Below are 21,924 nucleotides of genomic sequence, written 5' to 3'. Positions count from 1 at the left end.
ACGGAGCTTGCGAAAGAACAGCGCGTGACTCGAGAATCCACAAAGGCAAGAAGGAGAGGACTTGTACCACGTGTGGGAAAAGTTTCAGTCAGAGCACGGGACTTATTGCCCACGAGAGGACCCACATGGGAGAGAAACCGTACCAATGTTCCGAGTGTGGGAAGAACTTCAGCCTGAGGTCATCACTTGTAGCTCATGAGAGAACCCACACGGGAGAGAAGCCTTATCCGTGCTCCCACTGTGGGAAGAGTTTCATTGTGAGTTCCCACCTTATTAAGCATCAGAGGATCCACTCGGGAGAGAAACCGTACAAATGCCTGGAGTGTGGGAAGAGTTTCCATCAGAGCTCCCACCTGAGGAATCACGAGAGGATACATATGGGGGACAAGCCATTTCAGTGCTCAGACTGCGGGAAAGGTTTCAGCGTCAGCTCTGATCTGATTACCCACCAGAGAGCCCACACAGGGGAGAAACCATTTAAATGCTCAGACTGTGGCAAAAGCTTTGGTCGGAGCTCGCAACTTATTAGCCATCAGAGGACCCACACGGGGGAGAAACCGTACACGTGTCATGAGTGTGGGAAGAGCTTCAGCGTGAGCTCAATACTCACCAGGCATCAGAGAATCCATACAGGAGAAAAACCATACAAGTGTCTGGACTGTGGGAAAAGCTTTGGTGTGAGCTCAGACCTGATGGTGCACGAGAGAACCCACACGGGAGAGAAGCCTTATCAATGTTCAGAGTGCGGGAAAAGCTTCATTCAGAAATCACATCTTAATACACACCAGAGAACTCACACAGGAGAAAAGCCCTATCAGTGCCCCGAATGCGGTGTAAGCTTCAGCGTGAGGTCCCTTCTTAGTAGGCACCAAAGAATCCACACCGGGGAGAAGCCGTACAAATGTCTGGCCTGTGGGAAAGGCTTCAGCGTGAGCTCGGACCTGATGGTGCATGAGAGATCCCACACGGGAGAGAAGCCGTATCAGTGTTCAGAATGTGGGAAACGGTTCAGCCAGAAGTCACACCTGAATACTCACTTGAGAACCCATGTGGAAGCGAACCTTAGTAATGCTTGGGCTGGGTCTGACTGCCGGTGATCTGAAAATGTCCCTTGCGTCAGAGGATGTGCGGACAAGGCAGGTCTGCTGCCCTGATGCTTGCTTGTGGGCTACCAGGCTGGCTGCTTCTGGAGAGACGGCTGAGCTTTTTGGTTTCTGTCTGCCTTTTGTTTTATCCAGCGCTTATCCATTCTTCCGCTCTTAAGTCAAGACAGAAGAGCAGCTGTATCTGTTTAGGGAACAAGCGTCTATTTAAGACCAGGTGTTTGTTTTATTTTAATCTAATTTTGAAGTTCTCTGACGATAGGGATTGCAAGCCTGCACACGGTTGCCTGGGCTGGACTAGGTGACCTCCAAGACCCTTTCCAACTCTGGCATTTTTGGAGTCATTTTGGAGTCACTGTCATGCACTGAGTCAGACCCCGAGTCCTTCCAGCTCAGCATCTCTCTGGAGTTTCAGGGACGGGTCTTTCCCCAGCTCTTCTGGGAGAGGTAGAGATTAAGCCCACACCCTTCTGCATAGTCTCCACAGCCAGTTTCCATCTCAGGGCACACTGACAAAGTGCTAAAATGGTCAAAGCACACCCTCTGTTCTTTGATAATTGAAGAGGCGCCCCCATTGACAGCAGGGGCTCCCATCCCCAGTGGCCCTACTAACAAATGACCCTCCCCCAAATTCTCGCGGCACACCTGCAGACCACCTGCGGCACACCAGTGTGCCATGGCATAGTGGCTGAAAATGGCTAGTCCACTTCACTACATCTCCCTTCCAAGAATGTACAGCCCAATCCCATGCTTTCCCACCCCCGCCACTGTTCCTAGTCTAAAATGGCTACCGCTTCATCCTGTGAGGGGGGCGGTTGCAGAGGTCTCCTCCCTGACCTGGGAGGAAGCCTCCGCAGCACAGGGGGAGTCTGCTGGAACCTGTGCTACCAAATTTCCTGGCGAAGGTCCAGGTGGAGCTGCTCTCCCTCTGCCCTGTCGCTGTCCCATTCCGCTCTTCCCTGCCCTGTTGCCGCCTTGGGAAGCCACAAGGAAAGGCCGTCCCTTGTTGTGCCCTGCCTGGGTGCTTTCCAGAGTGCAGCTGGCCAACCACTGCTGGAGACAGAATGCCAGGCTGGAGGGTCTTCTTATGTTCTTACGTCCCCGTCTGAGCCAGCGAGGAAATCCTGAGGCTGTTCACTGCAGTTCCGTTCACACTGTGAAGCCTTCTCCACTCTGTGTTTTTCCTAACAATGCCGCTGTGCATTCCTGCACAAAAGAAATAAATTTTACTGATCCAATAGTCAAGCTCTGGACAAAATTCCGTGTCCTCTTCTGGCACAGTCAGCTGGTCCATTTCAGCTGCTCAAACCTGCATGGAACCATTCCTACAGGGAGGGGAGTCTCCAGGGAAGTGCTTCACAGTATAGTTTCACACCACCAGTCGTAGGTCCAAGAGCAATGAAAGGGTAGGAAGATGCTTATTAGAGTGGAAAGCCCTCATGACCTGGAGTCAGGGATAAGCAGGGAGGTGGCCAAGTCTGCGATGACACCAAACGTTGCTGGGTGGTGAGGAGCAGAAGGGATTGTGAAGAGCTGCAGAAGGACCTCTCCAAACTGGGAGAACGGGCAGCAAAATGGCAGATGTGCTTCAGAGTAAGTGTCAAGTCGTGCACATTGGGGCCAAAAATCAAAACTTCACATATAGACTAATAGGTTCTGAGCTGTTTTAGACAGGAGAGAGATCTTGGGGTGGTGGTGGACAGCTCAATGAAAGTGTTGACCCAGTGTGCGGACGCAGTGAAGGCCAATTCCATGCTTGGGATCATTAGAAAAGGTACTGAGAATAAAATGGCTAACATTATAATGCTGTTGTACAAATCGATGGTAAGGCCACACCTGGAGTATTGCGTCCAGTTCTGGTCGCCACATCTCAAGGATAGAGACAGAGGAAATGGAAGAGAGAAGGTGTCGAAGAGGGCGCCTTGCACTCCGAGTCTGTTTCCGCTGCTTTCTTCCAGCCTGCTGCCAGTCTAAGCTGCATGGATCTGCCTCCCACTCACTGGAACGGGAAGCAATTGCTCCCCAACCTGCTCTGTTCCTCGTCTACTGCTGTGAAACCGAGAAGAGCAGGAACTCTCCAAGAGAGCACATGGCACAGACAGAGTGCCCCCGTTGTTAGTGACAAGAGTTGTGGTCTCAGAGGCCACTGCGGAAGGGCCCTGAGTTTGCACGTAGAAGGTCCCAAGCTCAATCTCTGGCAGAGAATTATTTGCTGCCTCAGTCCCTGAGAGCTGCACCCAGCCAGAGCTGACAATCCTGAGTTTGAAGGCCCAACTCAGACAAAGGGAGGACTGGAACCTGATGGCCAGGAGCGAAAGAGACAGGCTTCCTTGTCTGCTCTGACCCCCCTTTCTTTTCCAATCCGGGAAAGGAGGAGGAGGCGCAGTAGAGGCAAGTGGAGAGACTGAAGCGGGCGCCCCTAACCAATCTGCTGCCTGGGACCGCAGCCTCATGGACGGGCCAGCTGTGACTGAACATGCTCGTTGCTCTCCAGGAGCCACTGGATCTTGAACACCAACTGAGAAGGAAAAGAAGAGGCGAACTTTCTTGGTCTCCCCTTGCTTGATTCCACCCCAGTCCAGTTTGCTCAAGTTCAGAAGTGCTTCGTTCCAGACTCTGCACTATAATCCTCAAGCTGCCTGCAGAATCCTGGGTTGCAGGGCAGAAGAGTGAGACAGGGAAGGTCTCCCCACCGCCAGATTCAGGGACCAGCATTGCTGGGGTGACGTGCGCTTCCTGGGGTGTCAGTTGTTCCAGTACCACACAGGTCACCCACCTCTTGCATTGGGTTGTTGGGCCAAGACTCGGAAGTGGCGGAATGCAAGGGGGGAAGAACGGCTGGCAGGGATGGAGCCTTGGCCAGATCCGTCCTCCCAGCAAGGCGGAGAACCCAGAAGCAAAGCTGGGGTGCTGCTCCCCGTGCGCTGCTGCCTTTCCCATACCTCTGGCCACTGGGGAGGGCTGGGGGTGTGCAGAGAATGGGTTTTATGAGAGCAGGACAGGTTTGCCTGTCGGCTTCACCAGAAGCCACAGATTGTCAAGGTCTCAAGGCCTTGAAGGTCATCTAGTCCAACCCCCTCCTCTGGGCAGGTTAGCACAGCCTCACTGACAGGTCTCTATGTGCAAACCTCCAGAAAGAACAAAATTTCTTTACCCAGCATGTGATTAGTCTGTGGAACTCCTTGCCACAGGACGTGGTGATGGAATCTGGTTTGGCTGCCTCTAAGAGGGGATTGGACAGATCTCTGGAGGAAAAGCCCATCACAGGCTACAAGCCATGATGGGAATGTCATGCAGCCTCCTGGTTTTGGCTGCCTCTGAATCCCAGGTGCGAGGGAGCAGCAACAGGTTGTCTTGTCTGCTCCGTGAGGCACCTGGTGGGCCTGATCTAAAGGGGCTCTTCTGATGTTCTTAGCAAGGGAGAGTCCAGAACTGCATGAGGCAGATTGTCCCGTGCGCGACAGCCCTTGCAGGTAGGACATCCTCAGGCCTGGCCGAAGTCGGCTTCCCTGCAGTTCCCACTCCCTGGTTCCAGCCCTGCCCTTGCAGCCAGAGTGAGACGCCGCAGAACCTGGGCCAGGCTGTGGCTTGGGATGAACAGGGGAGGAAGGTGGGAGCAGGTGGGCCTCCTGGGAGGGAGAAGGTCCAGACTGCAGTCCTCAGGAGTGCATTGAGGGTTAAGAGAAGTGACTCCAGATTCCCAGAGAGGCAAATGGGGAGGGGGCTCCACTGAATGAGAGAGTCACTTCCTGCTCCTCCCCCTTCCCTTTGCTCCTCCATCCACATGTGGGATCAGCAGCCCCTTCTGGGACCTGGCGGTGAGTTCAAAAGCTGCTGCTGGGAAAGGGGAGTCCTGGGCTGCAGCAGGTGGAGGAATGTGGGGTGGGAGAGGAGCCCCTGGGTGGGGAAGGAAGCCCAGGCTCACAGCCCAGCCAGAGGGAGGGAAGGGGGAAAAGTAGGAAGGGGAAGGAGGAACGAAGGGGAAGATCGTGGGAAGAGGTTCGGCGGCTGAGCAGCATCCCAGGAGCCACGCTGGCGAGAATCCGCCTGCTACGCAGGGGAAGGCTGGACTGCGAGTGGAGCCTCCCTGGACAGTGGTCTTCCTGCCTTCCCCGGAGGCCGGGGGCGTGGGCCTGGCTGCGGGCACGAGGAAGCCGCGCCGCGCCGCGCTGCTGGCGAGGGCCTGGGCCGCCCGCTTCCCAGTGCCGGGGTGGCGGTGCGAGGCCCGCCAGTGCCCCTGCTGGGTTCTGAAGGAGCTCTGGCACTTCTGCAGCCCAGAGTGGGAACTGCCCGCCCTGCTGCTGCTGCTGCTGGCTGAGCCACTCTGCCAGGCACGCGCTGGGCTTGACCAGGCTCTTGGGTGGGCGGGGCTTCTGACGTCATGGGCAGGGCGGGACCAGAGGGCCCAGTGTCTGCCTGAGCAGGATCTTGGGTGGGCGGCGCTTGTGACCTCACAGGGAGGAACCAGGGGTTCAGGCTCCAGTGGGCGGGGCTTGTGACGTCACAGGGGAGGGCCCTGACAACTCTGTGCAAACCTCCAGCAAGAAAAAAATATTTCTTTACCCTGATGAGGGGAAACCTGGATTTGGATATGCAGGGAGCCACGGCACAGTGGTTGAAAATGGCTGCGCTAGGGGCTGAATGTATGCAGGACTTCCACTGGCTTCTTTCTCTGCTACTGAAAAGCAGTTTGGGCCAGTCTAGAACAGGGGAGTCAAACATAAGACTTGGGGGCCGTATGTGAAACTTTTCATCTGACCCTCGGGCTCTCAGCTGCTGGGTGGTGCTTGTGACAATCAAGACGACCCCCCCTTATGGGCCGTGTAATCTATCTATTGCCCTTAGGGTAATCAAGTGGCCATAGAACCACCCCACACCCTGCAGGTCTTTCCGATTCCAGTTACCAATTGTTCTTTAACTGTAGAGCTTCCAAGCCTGGTAGCCAGGCCAAATTTGGGGAACCCTCCCCTGAACCGTGCTCCGGCCTAAGCCCTCCCCCTCGGACTTGGCTTGAACCTCGGAGCAGGCTCCTAGTGTTGGGTCTCCAGGTTCCACCCCAGTCACACTGGAATGACTCCCACAACCAGTCCCCTCAGCTTCAGCAGCCCCCCTTTTTCACTGGTCTCATCCCAGGACTTTAGTGTGATACTTGAGGCCAGCTTGAAACAAGGCTGTGGCTGCCTTTAGTGGACAGTTGCTAAACAGGGTTAATTCCGTCCTGGCATCTCGTGAAGGAGTTTCTTGTCTAAGGAACCTGCCTATGGAAGCGTGTCATTCGTCTGTGGAACTCCTTGCCACAGGAAGTCATGATGGCATCTTGCCATTAAGAGGGTACTAGACAAATTTCTGGAGGAAAAGCTCATCATGGGTTACAAGTCATGGTAGGTATGTGCAAGGTAGAGGTAGGCTGCCTCTGATTGCCAGATGCAGGGGAGGGCACAGGGATGCAGGTTGTGTCTGTTGTCTGGTATGTTCCCTGAAGCATTTGGTGGGCCACGGTGAGATACAGGAAGCTGGACTGGATGGGCCTTTGGCCTGATCCAGCAGGGCTCTTCTGATGTTGTTATGTTCCTGCCACGGTGCACTAATGAGTTTTAAAGGCAGCAATTTTCAACTCTCCTTTCTTATACACACTGAGCTCTATGGTTCTTTCTCTCTTTTGATGTCACTTCCAGCTTCTGGGAGACCCTCTTCTGTGGCTCTCTCTCTAGGGCAACTCGCTGTAGTAACGAATTGTCTGTCTCTCTTCCTCAGCTGGCTTTTTCACCAGCTCTCGGCAAAGCTGATGGAAGAAGAGGGACAGACAAGTCATGACTATAGATAGTGACCCTCGAAGCAGAGCTGCAGAACCCAGAAGAGATTTTCAATAATCTGTATTAGGGATCTGCCCTGCCACTCTACCCTGAAAGGGTCCCTTGCTGCTCTTGCAGGTGACATTGGAAGAGGCTGTGAGTTCCTCCAGAACAACCCAGCCTGTGTCTGAAATGGAGAAGAGGCCACTGTGTGCAGAGACCAAGCAGGAAGGTGATGCCCGGGAGGCTGACTTCTTGGGTAAGGGAAAAGAGAGTCCTTCTTATGTCTGGGTTCTGTGGTTCCTTCCTGGGCTGTTGCTTCTTCTGGACTATCAGAGACCTCTGGCCTGCTCTATAGAATTGCCAGAGCGTTTCATACTCTAAGAAAAAGGGACGAGGTGGAGGAGAGAGATGCAGAGACCTTTCCAATGTATTCTGTAGATGACTCCAGAATGGGGCAGTGGTGCTTCTGTTTCCATATGGTGTACTCCTTGCAGGAGGAGGAATACTAATTAGCAGCTTAAATAGCTTGTTGCTTTTGTTTCTGGTTTGAACTAAATCAGTTACCTAAGAATGTGCAGATCTGCCGTTTAATAATAATAATAATAATAAATAATAATAATAAAACTTTATTTATATCCCGCCCTTCTCCCTAAAGGGACCCAGGGCAGTTTAATGTTCACACTATGAACTTTTCGGTGCCCATAGACCGTCTGTACCTGTGTTTCTCTAGTCCAGTGGCTAAGTAATGTTGGGATTTTTTTATATCTCCACCAGGCCAAGGTTGGCTAACCGTAGATGTGGGGGACAAATACCTGCCGGAAGATTTAGGGCAAGGGGGACCGTGTGAGACTGTGACAGGGTGCACAGAGGAAAGAATCCCCCAGGAAGATGCCTGTGAGAGTCGGCACAGAGCAGAGTTCCAGCAAGAAACCCACCTAAAGGAAACAGTGGATGGATCCGTTCCTTATGGAGGAGTTTATATGGACCTTGGAGGAATTGCGGTTAAGCAGAGAATCCACACTGGTGAGAGGCAAACTGCCTGTGGGGCTGATGGGAAGAGCTTCAGTCACAGCTCAAGCTCCACTAAGTACAAGAGAATGCACAAGAGAGGAAAGCGCTACAGGTGCCTGGTGTGTGGGAGGAGGTTCCAGCTGCGTTTTACCTTTTACAGGCATCGCAGGAGCCACACTTTTGAGAATCCTTTTGCCTGCTCAGAACAGGGGCAAAGCTCTGTCACGACTGACGCACGTACGTCCCAGAAATGTTTACAGGATGCAATCTGTATCGGTATGCAGAACATGTTAAAAAACTGGTCAGAGTATTATTAAAGAAGGAAAAGAACCCGCTGAGAAGACCATTGCACCAGTCTGTTTGGCTCGGGACCAGGTCTGCTCTGGATGACGGCTCTGACATCTCCACATGCTAAAAAAAGGGTCCAGGTCGCATTTGTGGCTTCCCAGTAGTTTGAAATTTCCCTGACAAGAGCTGTCTTGCAAGACCGGAACTATGCTGGAGCCTTTTCGAGGCTGCCTTCTCAGGGACTATTTGGAGGCTGCTTGAAAAAGTGTTACCCCTTTTCCCCCTTCAAAGACTGTGCTAATTTCTACTCTTAATTCTTGTGTTTACAATGACTCATTTTTCCCTGGAAAGAGCTGTGATTTTTTTCTTCTGCATCTATGTAGCAATCAGGTCAACAACTAGTTTTCTTAAAGAGTCTAAACTCTAGAGCAGTGGTGTCAGGATGGTCACATCATCTCTCTGACACTGCTGGGGGCCAGGAAGGAAAAGAACTAATGTACATTTCAAATTTGAATAAAATTACATAAATGAATATTTTAGAGATGGAACTTATATGAATGAATGAGGGTCTTGCAATAGCTCAAGGCCCATAAAAGGCCTTGCACAAAGCAAGGCCGGCCTTTCCTTCGCTGCCACTGCTGCATCACAGACATGAAACAGCAAGCAGAGGAAGGAGCCCTCGTCCCACAGCTCACGCAAGAGGTTGAACAGTTAACTGCCACGCCGAGAGCAGTTGCATCAGGCCAGCATGGGCTCCAGCAAGTCTGCGGAGGGCCAGAGGCTCATTGGAGACTAGGGTCTCCCTGCGGGCCTTATTGGGAGTCCTCGAGGGCCACAACTGGCCCCAGGGCTGGGGTTTGGGCACTCCTGCTCCAGAGGGTGTGCGGATGAATGCCCAAGAGCCCAGTCCTGCTGCACTGGGTCAAAGGCCTATTACAGCGGTTGCCAAACTGACTGTGGTCACAACACCCTTTTTTTTTTTTAATATTTGATTTGATTTAAGGCATGGGTACAGGGAAAATCACAGATACATATATTCAGGGTAATACAGAGGGAAAAACACTAGGGAATCACAGAACTGCAGCCAATACTGCCTTGTTTCTATAATTATCATCTCTTCAATCAATATTTCATAATCGTTTATCTAACCCAGGGGTCGGCAACCTGCGGCTCTAGAGCCGCATGTGGCTCTTTCAGCTGTCTGCTGCAGCTCCTCTGGGTGCAAGTGGCAAAGGGGGTTACAGGAGGCACCTGTGCTAGGAGGGCAGGCTGCTTCCCTCCGTCCCCTGAGCTCACTGCCCTCCTCTCCCTTCACCCCCACCTGCCCCACATTGGTTTCCCTTTTCAATTTTGCCCGCTCTGCAGGCTTAAGCTCCCTGTTTTTCCCTTCCCCAGCTCTCCAGCAGGCTCAGCCAATCAGCATCCAGCAGGCTCCTGGCTTTTTCAGTTGGAATGGCTTTTTTCCTTCCAGCAGGGTGCTTCTGGAAGGTGGGGGGAGTTCTTTAGTATCCATGTAAGATAAGCAGATGTCATAACCGCCATATGTATTGGAATCCTGGAAGATCTGGTGAGGAGGTAGATGTGGTGGCCCTTTTAAGGGTAAGGCCTGGGCATCAGGCAGAGTGTGCTACACAGCTGCAGCCACTTGAAGGCAATAGGGCCCTCAGGGATATAAGGAGCACCTGAGGCAGGAAGGGGGTTATGGGTTGGAGAAGCAGTGCAGGTTGGAGGTAGGAGAGGAGACTAACTGGGCTTATTGACTTGGATACTCTGACTGATTTGACTGACTTACTTTGGAATCTGATCTTGGACTGTGACTTGGCTTATTGACTTTGGACTCTGCCCTGGATGCTCTGACTGACTTTGTGACTAATGGACTGCTGGAGACACTGGAGTTTGGTGTGTGGCTGCTGTGCCCAAGACCTGTTGAAGACCCAGGGTCTACTGTAGTGGTGGGAGGCTGCTGGCAGGAGAGAGGACCTGTGCAGGTTGAACAGGCGAGCTACCCTGGAGGTAGGGTCCAGCAGGAGTGCAGAGCAGAACGAGGGTCATTTGTTGGGGGAAAGAAGGGGAGCTAATTTGCTTAAAGTGGGCCTAATTCTCCAGGCAGAGAATGGCCTTGGAATCAGGCAAAACACCATAGAGGACCAGGTGTCTGAAAACACAGGACAAGAATGTATGACAAAACTAACTAAAAGCTACAAGAAGGGGCTACATTATAAAAATGGGACCTATAAGAGCATAAAGGTGAAAAAAACTATATATGCAATATTACGTATCTTCATTTTAGATGTCAAAAGGGTTTTGTGGCTCCTGTGGTTTTTTTTCTTCTGGAAAATGGGTCCAAATAGCTCTTTGAGTGTTTAAGGTTGCTGACCCCTGATCTAACCATTCATATAATGGGTTCCACAATCTCTGTATTCTCTCCATCTCGCCATCCCTCAATCTTTCCATCAACACATCCATTTCGACAATCTCGTACAGTTTCTCAATCCACATCTCTACACGAGGAATTTCTGAGTTCTTCCATGACCTGTCATAGACCAATCTTGCTGCAATGATCACGTATAACAAAGTGTGTTTGAAATCATTGTTATATCCTTCAGGGAAGATATTCAATAGAAACAATTCTGGTTGTAAGGGTATTACACAATTGAAAATAGCTTGAATATTTATATGAATTTTTTTCCAAAATTCTTTTGCTTTAGGGCAAAGCCACCATATGTGGTAAAAAGATCCTTTCACCTCTTTACATTTCCAACATTTGTTACTTGTGCTGGGATACATTTTTGCCAACCTATCTGGAGATAGGTACCATCTATAAAAAATTTTTTTATATGTTTTCTTTCATTGTTGCTGCCTTAATTATGCCAGGTTGGTGAATAACAAAACCTGCATCATCCGGGATTTAATCCTGGATGAGAAAGCTGACCTGGTATGTATTACGGAGACCTGGTTGGACATGGCGGGAGGAGTTAGTCTCTCTGAACTTTGTCCTCCAGGTTTCCAGGTGTTGCAGCAGCCAAGATTGCAGGGACGGGGAGGGGGAGTTGCAATGGTCTATCGTGAGTCCATCTCCTTTACCAGGTGCCCTGTCCAGCAGTTTGCTGGGTTCGAGTGCCTGCATGTTGTGTTGAGAGGGCCAGACAGGATTGGGATTCTGTTGGTGTACCGCCCGCCCTGCTGCCCAACAGTCTCCCTGCCTGAGCTGACTGGGGTGATCTCGGGGGTGGCATTGGAGGCCCCCCGCCTGTTAGTGCTGGGGGACTTCAATGTGCATGCCGAGGCCCCTGCGTCAGGTGCAGCTCAGGATTTCATGGCCGCCATGACAACCATGGGCCTATCCCAGAAGATCTTGGCCCCAACACATACTGCAGGACACGTGCTGGACCTGGTGTTTACAGCTGGACACGGGGGCAGTGATCTGGATGTAGAGGTGATCAAGATCACTCCATTGTCATGGACAGATCACTTCCTGGTAAGGTTTAGGCTTGTTGCGACTTCCTACCTCCGCAGAGGCGGGGGACTGTTTTCTATGGTCCGCCCCCGGAGGCTAATGGATCCTGAAGGTTTCCTGAGGGCTCTGGGGGATTTCCCCACTGCCAAGACTGGCGTCTCATCTGAGGCCCTGGTTGACCTCTGGAATGGGGAAATGACCAGGGCAGTGGATGAGATTGCTCCGGAGCGACCTCTACCACGTCGCAGACTCGGAATGGCTCCTTGGTTCACTGAGGAGCTGCGAATGATGAAGCAGCAGGGCAGACGTCTAGAGCGACAGTGGCAGAAAACTCGGGATGAATCCGATCGGACACGGAGTAGAGCTCATTACAGAGCCTACTCTGTGGCGGTGGTAGCAGCGAAGAGATCGTTCTTCTCTGCTACCATTGCGTCTGCTGACAACCATCTGGCAGAGCTATTCCATGTGGTGCGGGGCCTCCTCCATCAGGCCCCCCCAGTAGACCAGGAGGAATACACGGTCAGCCGCTGTGACGTGTTTGCGCAACATTTTGCAGATAAAATCGATCATATTCGTCACAACTTGGATGCCACATTGACAGTGTCTGACGATGTCCCCTTGGCAACTGCTTGTCCTGTGTTGTGGGATTCTTTTCAGCTTGTGCAGCCTGAGGATGTGGACAGACTCCTTTGGAGTGTGAGGCCATCTGCCTGCCTGCTTGACCCTTGCCCAGCTTGATTGATAAGAGCTGCCCGGGGTGGACTGGCTGAATGGACAGGGAGGGTGGTCAACTCTTCCTTGATGGAGGGGACGTTACCACTCGCTTTGAAATGGGCAGTGGTTCGCCCCCTCCTGAAGAAGCCCTCCCTGGATTCCATTGTGTTAGATAACTACCGGCCAGTCTCCAACATCCCGTTTCTGGGCAAGGTAATTGAGCGGGTTGTGGTGTCCCAACTCCAGAGGGTCTTGGATGAAGCGAATTATCTGGATCCTTTTCAATCTGGCTTCAGGTCGGGCTTTGGGACAGAAACCGCCTTGGTCGCCTTGGTGGATGACCTACACTGGGGACTGGACAGGGGGAGTGCGTCCCTGTTGGTCCTGCTGGACCTCTCGTCGGGTTTCGATACCATCGACCATGGTATCCTTCTGGGCCGATTGGCCGAGTTGGGAGCTGGAGGCACTGTTTTGCGATGGTTCTGCTCCTGCTTGGAGGGTCGGTCCCAGATGGTGGTGCTGGGGGATGCCTGTTCGACACCCTGGCCCTTGAGATGCGGTGTGCCACAGGGCTCAATTCTGTCCCCCATGCTATTTAACATCTACATGAAACCGCTGGGAGAGGTCATCCGGGGTTTTGGAGTGGGGTGCCATCAATATGCCGATGACACCCAGCTCTATCTCTCATTTTCTCCAGACTCCAGGGTGGCGGTTGAGGGCCTGGAGCGCTGTCTGGAGGCAGTGAGGATCTGGATGGGGGCTAACAAGCTGAAATTAAATCCGGATAAGACAGAGGCTCTCCTGGTTCGGAAATCCTCGATGCAGGTGCCGGACTATCGGCTTGCACTGAATGGGGTTGCACTCCCTCTAAAGGAGCAGGTCCGCAGCTTGGGGGTCCACCTGGACTCGCAGCTGCTCCTGGATTCCCAGGTGGCGGCTGTGGCTAGGGAGGCCTTCGCTCAGCTTTGGCTGGTGCGCCAGCTGCGGCTGTACTTGGATCGTGCAGACCTGGCCACGGTGATCCATGCCTCGGTGACATCGAGATTAGATTACTGTAACACGCTCTATGTGGGGCTGCCCTTGAAGACGGTTCGGAAACTGCAACTAGTGCAGAATGCAGCGGCCCGTGTGGTTACTGGAGGTAGGCGGTTCAACTCTGTCAGTCCGCTTCTCCAGCGGCTGCATTGGCTGCCCATTCGTTTCCGGGCCCAATTCAAGGTGCTGGTATTGACCTTTAAAGCCCTATTCTGCTCTGGGCCAGGGTATCTTAGAGATCGCCTACTCCCATACAATCCGGCTCGTCCTCTTAGGTAATCAGAGAAGGCCTTTTTACAAGTGCCGCCGCCTAGGGAGGTACGTGGGGCGGCTGCAAGAAATAGGGCCTTCTCAGTAATGGCACCAATGCTATGGAACTCCCTTCCCCTTGACTTAAGAATGGCTCCCTCTCTTGAGACCTTTCGGCGAGGCCTGAAGACCCTTCTGTTTAAACAAGCCTTCTGAGTTCTCGGCCTTTTAAACATCTTTTTAACATCTTTTAATATTTTTTTTACAGGCCTGATTCTTTTATGACTTGCTGCTGCTCTATGCTCTTTTTACTTATTTTTTATTCTGACTGCTGTTTTTTATGATGTGTTAGTATGTTTTTACTTGTTTTTAAATTATGTTTTTAATCTGTTGTAAGCCACCTTGAGTCCCTTCGGGGAGAAAGGCGGGGTAAAAATAAAGTTATTATTATTATTATTATTAATTATCCTCATATTTCTTTTCCATAGCTGAACCAAATTATTCATTATTATGTTATGTCCAATATTCTTTGCCCATATAATCATCACCTCTTTTACCAATTCATCTTCCATTTCCATACTTAACAAATATTGATACATCCTCCTCTAGATAGATTCCTTCTATCTTTCATCCATCTTGTTTTAATTTGTAGTTCTGTCAACCAATCCAGTTTAATCCCTTTCTCCCACAATATTTCTTTTGAGTAAAGATCTGCTTTCTCATCTAATAATTCATCATATCTCTTATTCTGTGAACCTCGCAACCATATTGGCCTTGTACTAATTTCCAATGGTTTAACCCATCTTGGAATTTTCTCATAAACTTTATACCTTATTTGTTCCCAGGCAAATAACAGTGCCCTTCTTATCAGATGTTGTTTAAAATAGCTATGATATTTGGCTTTATCATATATCATAAAAGCATGAGGACCAATCTGCAGATCATATAATTCTAATTTTAACTCTCTAGATTTTTCCACTTCTGCCCAATCCTTTATCCAATTCATTGCTGCCGCGTAATAATAAATTTCCCAATTTGGCATTCCAAAACCTGCTCGTTCTTTATCATCTTGTAATAATTTCATCTTTATTCTAGCTTTTCTCCCCAACAATGATAAATTTAATCCATTCCATCTTTTTAAATCTTTCTTAATCTCCATCATTAATTATCTAATAATTATCTAATTTTCCATCAGTTCACTACATTTATCTGTTAAAGTGATACCCAGATATTTAATCTTGTTAGTAATATTAATACCAAATTCCTGTATTTGCTGTTTCTCTTGTTTTCTCATATTTTTCACTAATATTTTTGTTTTATCATAATTTATCTTCAGTCCTGCCATTTCTCCATATTCTGTCAAATTTTCTATCAGATAATTAAAGACTGGTTTGGATCCTCTAAAATAAAAGTAAGATCATCTGCATATGCCTGAATCTTAAATTCTTCACTTTGGATCTTCACTCCAACAATTCTTTCATCTCTTCTTACTATATTATTCAATATTTCCAAAGTTAAAATAAACAGTAATGGAGATAAAGGACATCCTTGTCTTGTTCCCTGTTGAATTTCTATCTTTCTTGTTGTATCACCATTTATCTTTATTCTTGCTGTCTGTTTTGTATATATCTTCTCTATTACCTTTATAAACTTTGGTCCAAAATCCATCTGGTGCATTTGTTGTATCATAAAGTTCCAATTTACTCTATCAAATGCTTTATGTGCATCTACGAAGATTAATCCTAATTTTTTCTCTGGATGTGCCTCAAAATATTCTATTATATTAATAATAACTCTCACATATCTTTTAGATGTCGTTTTGGTAAAAAGCCCGTTTGATCTTGATGTATTATTTGCAATAGAACTCTCTTTAATCTTCCGGCCAATATTGATGCAAAGACCTTATAGTCCGTACTCAAAAGAGAAATTGGCCTATAATTTCTGATATCTTTCTTTTCTTTTCTTTTAATTAACATAATTAAAGCTTCTTTCCATGAGTCAGGTATATTTCCCGTTTCCCAGATATCGTTAACCAAATTCTTGAACGGTAATTGTATCGTCTCTTCAAATATAATATTCCGCCGGAATTGCATCTGGTCCAGGGGATTTCTGATTTTTCTGTCTTTTGATTGCTTCTGATAATTCTTGCATGGAAATTTTCTGATCTAAAATTTGTTTCTGTTCTGATGTCAATTTTAGCATATTATTTTTTAATAGATAATCCATTTGCAAATCCGGATCTACATTATATTTCTTGTATAATTGCTGATAAAAATTTTCAATTATAAGTTTAACTTCTGGAGATTTATGTTTCTCAATTCCATTTTCATCTGTCAAACTATTTATAAAGTTCCTCTGTCGTTCTTTTTTCAGTCTATGTGCCAGCCATCTTCCAGGTTTATTTGCATTTTCAAAATAATTCTGTTTAATTAATTTTAATTTTCTCTCAATTTCTTCCGTTTGTATAATTCTGATCTCATGTTGAAGTTTCTGTATTTTTGCAGTTAATTCTTCTCTAGATGGATTCTCTTGGAACTCCTGCTCTTTCTTCTTCAATTTTAAGGTTAGCTCTTTAATAAGTTGGTATCCTTCCTTTTTTTTCTTGCTGAAAATTTCATCATAATTCCTCTAAAATACGCTTTACTTGTATCCCAAATAATTTGTGGTTTCATTTCTGGGTGATTATTTATTTTAATCAGGCCTGTCTCCTCGAATATTCCATTGTATATTAAGATAATTGAAATGAACAGGGAATCCAAGACAATATACCCATACAGAATAATATCTGTCAATCTTATAGATATAACTACTATATCAATTCAATAAATCAAAATCTCAATAATGCGTGCAATATTAATCTCTCAGCATTAACACTTATTCATCACCAACACAGATATAAAGTCTTTTCAGCTTGCCTTCTTTCAGAATCTTCTTAAAGGAGACCAAAAAACAACAACACAATATCCAAGTTATGATTTTTCTCCACTAGATGTCTCTCTACTCCATAATATCCTTATCAGGCGTTTGAAATGTCCCTTACAGTCTGTAGATTATTCTTCCTTGTAGATTATTCTTCCTTGTAGTATAGAGAGACAGCTGGGATATCTCAGCCAGTCACTCTTTCCCCCCGAAGTTATTATCATCTTAATTAGTCTTGTTTTTAGTCTAATTGTAAATCACGACATCTTTGAAGTGGGTTTCTGGGGGAACGCTGAACCAAAGACCTCTTCACTTCCTTCTCTCTCTGTCAAAAAAGAATTCCCTTAGTCTTTAAGCAACTTTTGCCTTCTAATCGCTCCCTCTTCAAAGATATCAAGCTGGAAGTTTACTCAGTCTTTGGCGGAAGATTAGAGAAACGGCCCCAAGTGTTTTTTCTTTCCTTTAGAGCTGCAGTCCAAGCGATAGGGGGAGGGGGGGAGGGATCCAGGCTGTGTCTGCCGAAGATGGCAGAGTTCCTTCGTTTCTTGCTGTAAAGACAGGTTTTGCCCAACTCCAGGGGTTGCTTTCCCCAAGAGTTAGCTAGCCTCAAGTCTCAAGCAATTTCCTGGCTTCTCCTAGCCAAAAAAGCCCCTCCAAATCCTTGGAGGAGTACTCAAAACAGAAGGGCCGACGGAGCTCCTAAAAGCTACGTCTTGTTGCCTGGGCTGTAGCTCCTCCCCCCACCTGCCTGTTGACCTTTTCAAAGAATTCGATAAGGTTCATGAGGCAAGACTTACCCTTACAGAAGCCATGCTGACTCTCCCTCAGCAAGGCCTGTTCGTCTATGTGTTTTGAGATTCTATCTTTGATGAGGCATTCCACCATCTTACCCGGTATGGATGTTAGGCTGACCGGCCTATAGTTTCCCGGGTCCCCCCTCTTTCCCTTTTTAAAGATCGGCGTGACATTTGCTATCCTCCAATCTTCTGGCACCGTGGCCGTTTTGAGGGACAAGTTGCATACCTTAGTCAAGAGATCTGCAACTTCATTCTTCAATTCCTTAATGACCCTTGGGTGGATGCCATCAGGGCCCAGTGACTTATTGATCTTTAATTTATCAATGAGGTCTGAAACATCTTCTCTTTTAACCTCTATCTGACTTAATTCCTTGCTCAGGAGGGGTCGTTGGAGCAGCGGTATCTGCCCAAGGTCTTCTGCCGTGAAGACAGATGCAAAGAACTCATTTCATTTCTCTGCCATCTCTAAGTCTCCTTTTATCTCCCCTTCCCCTCCCTCACCATCCAGAGGGCCAACCGCTTCTCTGGCAGGTTTCCTGCTTCTAACATATTTGGAGAAGCTTTTATTATTCCCCTTCATGTTGCTGGCCATGTGTTCCTCATAGTCTCTCTTGGCCTCCCGTATTACCTTCTTACATTTCTTTTGCCACAGTTTATGTTCCTTTTTATTCTCCTCATTAGGGCAAGACTTCCATTTACGGAAGGAAGCTTCCTTGCCCTTCACAGCCTCTCTAACTTGGCTGGTTAGCCATGCAGGCACCCTCCTGGACTTAGTCGAGCCCTTCTTTCTTTGCGGTATACACCGCAAAGCTGGACTGGAAGACCCTTGGCCTGATCCAGCAGGGCTCTTCTTAAGTACTTATGTTCTAGTTGGCCGGGGGGGGGGTCACTTCTGGGCGTCACTGCAAGAAATCTGGAGTCCAACTGTGAACAGATGTGAGGAGCTTTGGCCGCAATCCTATGTTAGAGAATTCACTAGCAGAGTGGCCTTGACCAACCCCCCTCTGGTGACCAGGGCCCCTTTGTGGAACTTACGTCTAGTTCTCAAGGCATTAACACAGCCTCCTTTCAGGCCTATGGCTACTTGTCCATTTCATAATTAAGAGTTATTAAAAAATTAAAGAATGAAGTTGCTGATCTCTTGACTAAAATATGCAACTTGTCCCTCAAAAGGGCCACAGTGCCAGAAGATTGGAGGATAGCAAATGTCACGCCGATCTTTAAAAAGGGAAAGAGGGGGGACCCGGGAAACTATAGGCCGGTCAGCCCCCCTAAAAAGGGGGGTCAAGAGAGCACACAGACAAAGTCATCCTCCCAAGGGAGGATCTTGCCCGCATCCTCAGAGCCCACAAGATGAATAGGATTCGAAGTAACAGAACAACTCGGTGCCGCAATCCTTTGCACACTTTCCTGAGAGGTAGCCCACTGAAGACAATGGGACTTACTTCTGAGTAGACAAGACTAGGATCGGGCTCGTTGGCTGTGCACAGTTGTGCAAGGGCAGAAGCGAGTGAGAGTCTGTCCTGGTGGGAAAGAGGCTGGCCCAGATCAGGCCACCCTGCAGAGGCGGACGTGGCAGTTCTCCTGCATCCCGGTCCCACTCTGCACAAGAGCACTCTGCACACGCTCAGGAGCCCTCTCGCCTCTCTTGGCTGCTCTACCAGGACAGGGGGCTGAGACTCGGACAGGGACGGTGCTTGCTGGGAACTCTCTGGAGGGAGAGGGCGACTCACGCGCAGCACAAGACACGCGGGGGGAGGGGAGGCTCTGCCCGCAGGAGGAGGGTCCAGGCGCTCTCGCGGAGCCAGCCCAGCCCAGCCCAGCCTGCCAGGCTCGTAACCTCAGCCGCGACGCGCATCACTTCCTGCCCCGCCTTCCCTGGGAAAGTGGCGCTGGAATTTCCCGCGCGAGGCGCACGAGCGGAGGCTGCAGGAAGGAGGAAGCGGAGCCGGATCGGGGCTGGAAAAGAGGGGGCCGGGTGCGTGGAGGTCGCGGGGGGGGGCAAGAGAGGAGGTGGGGGGAGCAGCAGAGTCCCCACTCCAGAGGCGCTGTGCACCCCCCCACTCCCGGGGATGTGGGGAAGGGGAGCCCCAAGCGCAGCCACAGCCCCCCTACCCCCGGGATGTGGGGAAGGGAAGTCCCAAGCGCAGCCAGAGCATCCCCTTACCCCGGGATGTGGGGAAGGAGTCCCAAGCGCAGCCACAGCACTCCCTACCCCCGGGATGTGGGGAGGGGGAGCCCCAAGCGCAGCCACAGCTGGCGACCCCCCCCTTAGAGGGACTGGCCCCTTGCCCTTCTGCAATCCTGCGACTGGGTGTTCCCCCCCTAAAGCGATGCTCTCCCCCGCCTTGATTGCTCTGCTGCCTGCCAAAGACCCCCCCCTTGCCCCGGGTTCCTCCACTCTCGTCTGGACCACCCAGCAGCAGCCTTGGGAGGGGGGGAGGCTGTGAGCCAGCGGGATTGGAGCCAGACGGGGGGGGGGGACTCTCAGCCTTTGCCTCACTGAGATCCTGACCTAGATTGGCTCCCCTCCACACACTGACCAAGCTTCTGCCTGCCCTGGAGCCCCCTCCCAGTGCAAGCAGCACGAAAGGGGGAAGGGGTTCGAACTGGGACCCTGGCAGGGTAGGAGATGTGATACCTATGCGGGCTGTGGTGGGTTAGGAGGGTTGATGTGGTTGATCTTTTGTGTCCTTCAGCCCTGAACCAGGGTGTGATCCCAAGTCACCTTTTGATTGGCTGGGCCCCCACCCACTCCTCCCCCTCCTGCAAGTGGGGAGGCCAAGGGAGGATTGTGGCCCCTGCTTTGCTCCCTATAAGAGCTGCTTTTGAAAGGGGAGAGTGAGAGGCACCTGCCCCCCCACACACAGGTTGCTCTTGTCCTAGCTTTTGTCTGTGTGGGGAGGGGAACTGTGGCCCCCTTGGAGGGCTTCTCAGAGTGGAATGACTGTTCTTGTAGGAAGGACTGTCATGGCTTCTTCCTGAGTCTGAGCTTGGTCTGTCCAATTCAGTATTGTCTACACTGACTGGCAGTGGCTGTCCAGGGTTTTGGGCAGAGGAAGCTCTTCTCCTTGTCCCACCTGGAGACGCTGCCAGGGGCTGGACCTGGGATCCTCTGAATGCCAAGTCTACCTTCTGCCACTCAGACACATCTCCTGTTGGGGCACCTTTGATTTGGGCTCACCAGCCACAACTGTCTCCATCAGCAGCTGACCACCTGACCACATTGTGCCAGGATTGGTGCCTAAATGAAGGGGTTTGCCTCTTCCTTCCCCTTCCTTCCTGTCTTAAACAGTAGACAACCCCCCACGCCCGCCCAGGCCTTTGGCAGAAAGGCAGTTATTTCAGTGTAGTGGGCAAATGAATCTGGGCACAGAACACAGAGCCAGTGAACAAAGGGTCCTGGAACACAGCGGGAGGTGGTTGGCTGGTGACAGTTAGAGGCGGGGAGGGTCCTGAGGGAGGAAAGGGGAAGAAACATACCACAGAGGAGGTACATGCCTGAGATCACAGAGGAGAATAAAAGGTTAACTTGAGTTGGAATTTCCCAGCAAAGTTACTATAGAAACTAAGCTCTGCATGGCTTCTAATGACTTGAGCAACAATAAATTTTTCAGAATTGAAAAGCTCTGCCCTCTGATTGGCCCTGAGATAAGGCGAAGCTTGATTACTGGAGCTTGATTACTTGGCAAAAGTTGTTAATTAGTTTTGTGTTTTTTTTTTAAAACAGGATCTTCTGCATGAAGCAGTGCAGCCCATTCTGCCTGCTCTGGTCTGCTGCAGGAGTGAGCCAGGTGACAGCAGAAGAGGACAAGTGGATGAAAGGAACTAAACAGATAGCCTCTTTGAAAACACCATGAAAAAGTGTCCTTCAAACAGGGGGAAAAAAGAATAAACCACAAAGATAAGGTAAGACAGGAGCAGATAAAAACAGACACTCTAAAAGCAGCAGCTTGGACTAAGGGTATGAGGAATGTGTGGATGTCAACTTACTCTGAACCAAGGAGGAGAATGTTAGCTCTCTGCCCATGCAAAGCCAGAGACAAAGCTAACAGGTTGGTTCATGGAAAGTTGTAGGCAGCTGAGTCACACTGAGTCAGCAGAATTACACTGCACCTGCCACACCCTAGTTAGCTGAGCAGACTCTGATTGGGTGCTCAGAGTCCTTGAGCCTTAGTCTGCAGCTCCACCATCGCAGTAGGTGTTAAACCGTGATACTGCTGCCGGAGACTTTGACAAACTGATAAGTGTGTGTGTGTGTATGCTGTAAATGACCTTGGACTGACTGACTGACTGACTGTGATTTGTGGATACTGACTTGGATAAGGTAACGCTGGACTGCTGGACTCTATGTGTATGACCTGGACTGTTTTGACTACTCTACGTGTGCACCTCCTTGCTCAAATAACAGCTAATTCAAAGACTCTGCTGTGTCTGCTGGTTTTTGTGCGCCTTACTCTACACTGGGATGCACCCAAGGTTCCTTCCAACCTTAACAGTTCTGGTGTTATGTGAGAGTGTAAAGAGCATCTCTCTGGATAGATGAGCATCTCTCT

General features: G+C 49.7%; 2 protein-coding genes across 2 annotated transcripts in view; one reads left to right on the top strand and one right to left on the bottom strand.

The window, feature by feature from the left end:
- The window catches only part of LOC136640311 (zinc finger protein 665-like), a 274,368-nt gene that overhangs the window by 142,612 nt on the left and 109,832 nt on the right, over positions 1–21,924 (bottom strand). The window lies entirely within an intron of this gene.
- Positions 1–21,924, top strand: part of LOC136640316 (zinc finger protein 850-like) — a 145,272-nt gene that overhangs the window by 68,918 nt on the left and 54,430 nt on the right. Inside the window, exon 7 of the mRNA XM_066615350.1 lies at positions 83–1,018. Within this exon, the coding sequence (XP_066471447.1) occupies positions 83–1,018 (936 nt within the window). The remainder of the gene's footprint in view (positions 1–82; positions 1,019–21,924) is intronic.

The sequence above is a fragment of the Tiliqua scincoides genome, chromosome 2 (genome assembly GCF_035046505.1).
Source record: "Tiliqua scincoides isolate rTilSci1 chromosome 2, rTilSci1.hap2, whole genome shotgun sequence".
Classification (NCBI taxonomy): domain Eukaryota; kingdom Metazoa; phylum Chordata; class Lepidosauria; order Squamata; family Scincidae; genus Tiliqua; species Tiliqua scincoides.
Note: the sequence above shows the minus strand (reverse complement) of the source record. Positions and strands in the feature narration are given on the sequence as shown.